Here is a 7,105-nt window from a genome sequence, read left to right as displayed (position 1 = left end):
GTGTCAATACTGGTGGCCTGCCACTGCGAGGGCGTGACTCATTGTTGTTGTGGGTGTTCCATCGGGCAAGTGTTTTCTGGATGCAGCGTTGTGAACAGCCAAGTGTTGCTGCAACTTCAGAGGTCCTGCAACCTGCCTCCACTGAAGCTATCACATAATCGCGCTCGCGCTCTGATAATTCAGCACCAGGCCTTCGATTGGCTGAAATTTCGGTTCCAAAAGCTCTCATTTGTGTGGTGCAGTGTAGGGGTGAAGTTGTTCTCTACCTGGCGCAGTTCCGTTGTTGCGTTGCGCACAGGCCTTACGCGAACAGACTAAAGTCTTAGTACTGTACCCTAACTTCTTTCACCCTATTGACGTGATGTTCAGGTCTGGGTATAGCATGCCCGTACGCTGCGCGTGGGCGCTTGGTATGTGTCAATTTTGATGCACAATTCCACGACCACACTCGCCGAGCGGCGTTCAAAGTCACGCGTGAGCTCTTGCGAATGCTCTCTTACTTTTCGAGGGTGCGATTCGTTCTTACTCGCTAGGACAATTGGAGCGAAACCTGATTGATTTAGCTAAACGATGCAGACGGGCGAACATGTGTCGATATAAATGGAAATCTCACACTTGACTGTTTCTTGTCCTCTTGAATCTTGTAAGCCGTGCGGAATGGTGTGAGTTCTCACGTGATGGCGCGAAAAGCGAGTGGGCCTCACCGCACAAAATTTCGTCATCGCTAACAACAGACTTCCAACTTCAGCAATCGCCCATAGTATTCGTTCTCGGCATCAGTCTTTGGTCGCGCATAGATTCAGATGTGCACATGCTCGTTTCAAGTGGATGCGAATGGTGTTGAAAGTGTAGAGATGAGGAGCTGCTGGCTTGCGCGCCGAGGCCCTTCCTTTGCTTGTAGCCGAAACTAATCAGTGTTTAGTAACCGAGCAATGGGAGAGAGGTACATAACAACCTCGAGGCCCTGCTGTTTGCTATTGCCTCGTCGATTCGAACTATTTGACATCTCCAGTATACTATCAGGAACGACGACAAATCACGAACGACACAAAACGAATACGTTGCGGTGAGAACGTCTGTTATTCAAGGCGCTGCTAGGGTATACATTCATGAGAATCGTTCACAGATGTCGCGCACAGCGTGATATTTTGCTCCAAGATCCAGGTTGGCACAGGGACCAAAGTGTCTAGAGGGTGTACCTGAAGCCCTTCTGGTCACCCTCGCTGTACTCGAGCTCGACTTCGCCGCGGTCCGCACGCTTGTTTTGCCTGATGGAGATCAGGGTTACGATACCAACAAGCAGCAGAGAGAACAAGCTGGTAGCGATGCAGGCGTAGATACCGGGGCGGTAGTGAGGCGCGTCTTGAGCCCTGAAGACCAAGCCTCCGGCAATACCACCAACACCACCCATACCAACAAGCGTTGCCGAGCAGAAGGCGCGCTTCCACTGTCCACGAATGTTGTTTGCCTGGTACGACATCGTTGCTGGGACGTTGCTGTTGGCACCAGCAGTGGTCAAGAAGACGCCGAAGTACCTGACCGCTGGGCTCTTGGCGAAGCCCATGATGGGCAGACCGACCAGGCAGAGGATCATGTTAAAGATGATGATTGGGCCACGGATCTTCTTCTTGTCACCGACCCATCCGCATCCGTACATGATGATGGCAGCAAATGCGTAGGGTGGCGCGACAAGACACTGCGCAGCACCGACGCTGAAGCCCATGTTGCGTTGCAGAATGATAGGAAGGAAGTATGCTAGCGCATATGAGACTGTTGTGGTGTTGAAGAAGATCTAGAGCAGGTCAGTACAGCACCGTGTCCGCGTTTTGTGCGACTTACCAAAGCGTAGCACCAGACCTTGAAGTCTGCACCTCCCTTAAAGAACTTCTTCATGTTCCACGGCTCTGGTTTAGCATCACCACGGTCCTTGTCGACACGATTGATGATGAATTTGGCTTCACGCTCAGTCAAGAACTTCCAAGATGTGTGCGCTTTGTCCGGGAAATCGACCAATATCCAGTATGCGCCAATACCGAGGAAGCAAGTCAGAGCACCTTCAATGATGAAGATCCTGGAACTTATCAGTCTCATGGGAGGGAAAGAGCAACCTATGAGAAGACATACCAGCGCCAGCCTGTTAAGCCCTCCCTTCCTTTCAATTGCATCAGGCCATACGCAAGAATACCAGCACAGGCCGATGCCAAACTTCCAAGGATGTAGAAGACACTGTATCGTTTTCCGATGTCGTAACGGGTGTACCAGGTGGACATCAGGTAAACGCAGGATGGGAAGAAACCAGCCTCTAAGATACCAAGCACGACTCTCAGCGCGGCCAGGGATTGCCAGTCCTTTGCAAAACCCATTCCGATCATAACTGCCCCCCAAAGGGTCACAATGGTCGACAGGTGCACACGAGGCCCGAGGTAACGAATGATGACAGTCGAAGGTGGCTGGAAGACGACGTATGTGGTGAAGAAGACGAGGGTTACGACTGAATAACGCGAGACAGTACCCATCAGGACATCGAGGTGCAACTCGACATTCATACTATACTTATATTAGTACTATTGTCCTATCAGGCATGAAATTTGCTGACGCACCCAGCAACGGCAGCAGCCGACAAATTTGTACGATCCATCAGCGAAATGCAGTAAAGCACTCCCACCGTTACAACGAGACGACGATCGATACGGTGGATGATCTTTTTCTGCTCCGTCGGGGTGAACTCGCACTCATAGTCATCATGAGTTGAGCTGTTGATATCCTCCTTGTGAGTCACGATCTCCTTTTCGTTGCCGACATTGTAGTCGTTGTGGTAGGCAGCAGTCTGCAGATTGTTCGCCATCTTTGCGGTGTCAGCAAGTATGCCAGAGAAGGACGAACAAGGAGCTTGGGTCGCAGCAGTGGATACATGATCGCACGATACCATTATATGTTCAGCTGGCCCCTGTACGACCCGCCATTACACACTGCCAAGCAACCTGTGTGCCATTTCTCGACGTTAAAAATCTGGAAAGATACCGAGGCCCCGGCGATCGCACCCTTTGGAGAGATGGGATCTCAATCATCCCAGCGACGGCTCCAGGATTGTGGAGAGCCCTAGAATGAGAGGGAGGCGCTCTGGGCGCTCAGCGGCGGACGAGTCTGGGGTTTGGCTTGGCACGTGGAGACCCCGCATGTAAGAGGACGCCTCCTCGCTAGGGGACCCACCCACGGACCAATCGAGACGCGGAGTCAAAGAGCAAGAATCTCCGCTCGTAATTCTGCGACTCTTGACTGATGTCAAGACGAGATTGCATGTGTGGGAGGCGTGCAACTAAAAGTATGTCAAGAACCAACGCGCGATTCTTTGTTTAACGTCGATCAACATTAAACGTTGTGTCCTTTCTCTACTGTCAACGATCTGTATGTCAGCACGTTTCAAGCGCCCTCACGCGGGGTAAATCCACAGGCGCTGCAACACTCCATAATTTCCGTCTAGATTGACCCAACTGGGATACTCCTCCGGCGGTAGTATGGGGGCGACGTATCGATAACCTGATGCAACAACACCAAGCCGCACCACGCTGAAAGACGCACTTAACATCTGCCGTGGCTTGACATCCAGCCTGGCACTTTTTGTCGCCCTCGTCATGCTGCACCTAGTGCTTGTTGCTGAAGAAGCATCTGCGATGCACGATGAAGTCTTCAAGTCCCAGTACACTTGTCAAGACCCTGGAAATGGCAACATGCGCGAGCTAATGTTCCTTCGCAAACATCACAACAAAGGATTGGAGTTTGAGGTCATACGAAATGCTATGCTCCATAGGGCAAAGGGTCATCCGACTTTCGCGTACTAGCGGCTCGTTTTTGACTCGTCATGGGCATCTCAACATGCGCTTTCAGACGACAACTTTCGTGCTTGCAGGCGTCCGCGGCCTTTCACCGACCTTCCAAGACTTTGGGCTGATGCAGCGGTATCGTCGTCGGAAGAACAGCAGGCCCCGCGAGCCGGGAAACTGCTTTGTGTTCTCCTTTGATACCATATATGACGCCTTGGATATCCGTGCGAGCTTGGCATCCATCTCTTGCAAGTTGCGAGCTTTGCACGGAATGCAATTCCTTTTGTAGTACTTGGCTCATTTGGAGATTTACTAATGCCACACCAAGGACAAGCTCAGAATTGCTCAACGTTATGGGACACAGAGGGAGCGTACACCGAACGCTGCTACATCAGAAGCTCTCTGCTTTAGTCAGTCGGGAGTAGAGCTCGTCCACTGTTTCTTCCTACGCTCTCGAAACGATACTGCATTCTGAGACAGTCAATCGTAAGGATAGATCTAGATCTAGGCATATCTGCCTGAATCCTTGTATACGACCGTTTTGCCACATGGGCATCCCAACTTGGTGGGATGACAATGACCTGCTTGATTGTCGTACCCAGATGCTTGGCCCCGCTGTGGGAGCTTTTCCCCGGATCAGCGATTCCCAAGATCTAACATTGTCTGCCAATCATCCTATATGCCACAATCCAGGAACCGAGGCTTTGGATTCAGGCCTTAAGCACCGCAACGCCACACACTGCGCCTCTACTGGTTCTCTAACCTCACTTGCAACCGTGACAGATACCGCTAATCACAACAACCATTTTGACCGAGGCTTCTTTCCCGCTGCCAACAAGCCACCCGATAGCTTCCGTAGCTCAAAGGACCACAACACCATCTATCTGCGTGGTAATATCGAAGTAATGTCGAACAACAACACCAATGAGGTACTTGATCTTTGAAGACGTACCGAGGCTCTCTTCGTGCCGCCAAGTGGCTAAGTGATGCACAACAAGGGTGTGCATCATGCAGTTTAGCCACAATGTTTACCACGCACGACAATCGGGTGTGTTGTACGACGACACCGAATTAGTCCGTCCAGAGGTTTGAGACATCATGTCCACCTCTCCGGGCCTTTCACTCTCACTGATCGATGCCGACCAAACTACTTCCAGTGAGCTCAGTTTTGCATTTTAACGTTGTTGTTTCGAATTGGACCTTCGGGGTGATACTCGTCACTCGAAGTTGACAGATGTACGGATTTTTCACCTCGATCTGGTTTGTAAGGTGTAGGAGTGTGAGCATTTTCTGTTGGAAGGGGTTATCTTCGTACCAGAAGGAGGTACTATGACATGGCTTGTACTTGCCACCTAACTTTACTAGTACATATACTTTCCAAACATTGGAGATCCCTCCATCTCCCAATCAATACACTTCTACCTCAACATTTTCTACGATTCTTGACTCGAGTCACACAAGCGGCAGGACGACATTGAATATCGCAATGAATTGTAGGGGGCATACATTGAGATTATTTCACAGGGAGTGCACAAACTCTCTTCCGGGATTGTTGTTAACGAGTGAATTGTTCTGCGCCATACAATGGCACACGTGCGCTCTCAAGTCAGCATGTGCGAACATCATATCTCATCCAAACTGGAACCTAGAGAGAATTGCAAATACTATACACAACCTGGAGTATCATTGTCTCTGAGAGACAATGCGAAGATTCATCGATACAACAAATCCAGCACATCGCAGCTCTCCATCTCAGTTCCGAGTTCGCGAAAGCCCGGTTCGGTCCGGAACTCTTGACTTTCCGGGGACTAGCTTTCGGACTACCCATTTGAACTCACTGCATCTTCGAACGGCCTCAACTTCTGAATACTTACAGCTACAATTTGCCAAGGACCATTTCGAGCCTGCGACAAGAGCATATTCTAGCCACACGAATACAACAAAGATGTCAGCGTCAACAACCGCAAATCTCAAGCACGGGACTATCACATTATCATCCGGCTCGATATCACACGTCTGGCATACGCAAAAAGCACCTGCTCGTGCTATTGTAGTACTACAACACGGCTTTTGCGAGTACGCTGAACGCTATATCGACTCGCATCACAGCTTCATCCGAGAACTGAGCACTGCAGGCTACGCAGTCTATGCATTAGACATGTGGGGTCACGGACGATCACCGGGTACCCGAGGAGTGACACATATCGGAAAAGCCGTACAAGATCACGTCGAGCTGCGGAAACTCGCCGGCAAAGACAAGCTTCCTATCATTCTGTTCGGACATTCTTTGGGCGGTCTCGTCACTGCAGGAAGCGCAACAATGGATCCGGAGAACATCAAAGGAGTCATAATGACCGGTCCTGCATTACCAGACCTACTCCCAAGTATTGCGAGAGCTGCCGTCGGGGTGTTGGCAAGAAGTATGCCTACGGTTTCTGTGCCAATGCCAGGGGCCGGGCTTGACGGTCTGACCAGAGACAAGGAAGAGATCAAGAGATTTACCAGCGATCCGCTTGTGCCACAAAGGCAGATTCCGTTTCTGATAGCTGTGACTGCTCTGGATATAATGCAGAAAGTCAATAGCGGACTGAAGGAGTGGGAAGTGCCGACGCTGGTTATTCATGGGACGGCTGATACGTATACGGAGCTGAAGGGCAGCGAGAAGTTTGTGAACGGGATTAGTTCGGAGGATAAGACGTTTCGGAAGTATGAGGATGGGAGGCACGAGTTGTTGCATGACCCACCGTGTGCCGATGAGGTGTTGAGAGAGATCATGGAGTGGATAGAGAAGCATACCTAACATGGTCATTGGTCAACAGTACATTCCTTCATGCTACCTCGTTCGGGATCAGATTCGCTGCAACATTCGCGCCCTTCTCCCTACGACGCCTATACTCTGCGTACCCATCAACAATGTTCTTCCTTAATACATTTTCCAATGCTAGGTATACATCGTCCATCGCGAGCGTCTGCGCTCTCAGCCGCATCATATCGACTGCCCAACTGCCAAAACGAGGCGCCCATAGCGACCAAGGAACGGATATCAAGGATGTCGTCGGAAGTAGCGCATTGTGGTAGTGCGTGCCGATGCCGCCGAACGAGGAGTAAGTAGGCACTCGAGATCTATCAGGCTTTGAGACACCCGGTGCCACGATGACACGATCAAATTTGTGACGCTTGATGGCTCGCTGAACCGCAGAGAGTACAGGATGACTCGGCCCTACTCATCATATCATCATCTCGCCTCACCCAGTGTACTCAGGTGTGCCGCCTGGCTTCCCGTC

The 7,105-nt window shown here is 50.8% G+C and overlaps 2 protein-coding genes across 2 annotated transcripts; one reads left to right on the top strand and one right to left on the bottom strand.

Annotated features, from left to right (window-relative positions):
* Positions 1 to 1,011: 1,011 nt before the first annotated feature.
* Positions 1,012 to 3,089, bottom strand: BU25DRAFT_410823 (MFS general substrate transporter). The gene is made up of 4 exons (XM_033706393.1): positions 2,601 to 3,089; positions 2,125 to 2,547; positions 1,840 to 2,071; positions 1,012 to 1,792 (listed from the first exon to the last, which is right to left on the bottom strand). The coding sequence occupies exons 1-4, from the start codon at positions 2,843 to 2,845 to the stop codon at positions 1,187 to 1,189; spliced, it is 1,506 nt and encodes a 501-aa protein (XP_033561875.1). The 5' UTR covers positions 2,846 to 3,089; the 3' UTR covers positions 1,012 to 1,186.
* Positions 3,090 to 5,583: 2,494 nt separating this feature from the next.
* Positions 5,584 to 6,621, top strand: BU25DRAFT_491292 (alpha/beta-hydrolase; the record flags this gene model as incomplete). Its single annotated transcript, XM_033711555.1, has 1 exon — positions 5,584 to 6,621. The coding sequence occupies exon 1, from the start codon at positions 5,767 to 5,769 to the stop codon at positions 6,619 to 6,621; it is 855 nt and encodes a 284-aa protein (XP_033561874.1). The 5' UTR covers positions 5,584 to 5,766.
* Between the last annotated feature and the right edge of the window lie 484 nt (positions 6,622 to 7,105).

The sequence above is a fragment of the Macroventuria anomochaeta genome (assembly GCF_010093625.1).
Source record: "Macroventuria anomochaeta strain CBS 525.71 unplaced genomic scaffold BU25scaffold_16, whole genome shotgun sequence".
In the NCBI taxonomy this organism is placed as follows: Eukaryota; Fungi; Ascomycota; class Dothideomycetes; order Pleosporales; family Didymellaceae; genus Macroventuria; species Macroventuria anomochaeta.
The sequence above is the reverse complement of the archived record's forward strand: the minus strand, read 5'-3'. Positions and strand labels throughout refer to the sequence as shown.

Excerpts from the sequence above, each read along its gene's own strand:
- BU25DRAFT_410823 (XM_033706393.1), bottom strand. The coding sequence starts at position 2,845 with ATGGCGAACAATCTGCAGACTGCTGCCTACCACAACGACTACAATGTC. Across the intron at positions 2,548-2,600 it reads TCGGCTGCTGCCGTTGCTGG|TATGAATGTCGAGTTGCACC; the intron begins GTGCGTCAGCAA and ends ATATAAGTATAG. Across the intron at positions 1,793-1,839 it reads AGGTCTGGTGCTACGCTTTG|ATCTTCTTCAACACCACAAC; the intron begins GTAAGTCGCACA and ends GACCTGCTCTAG.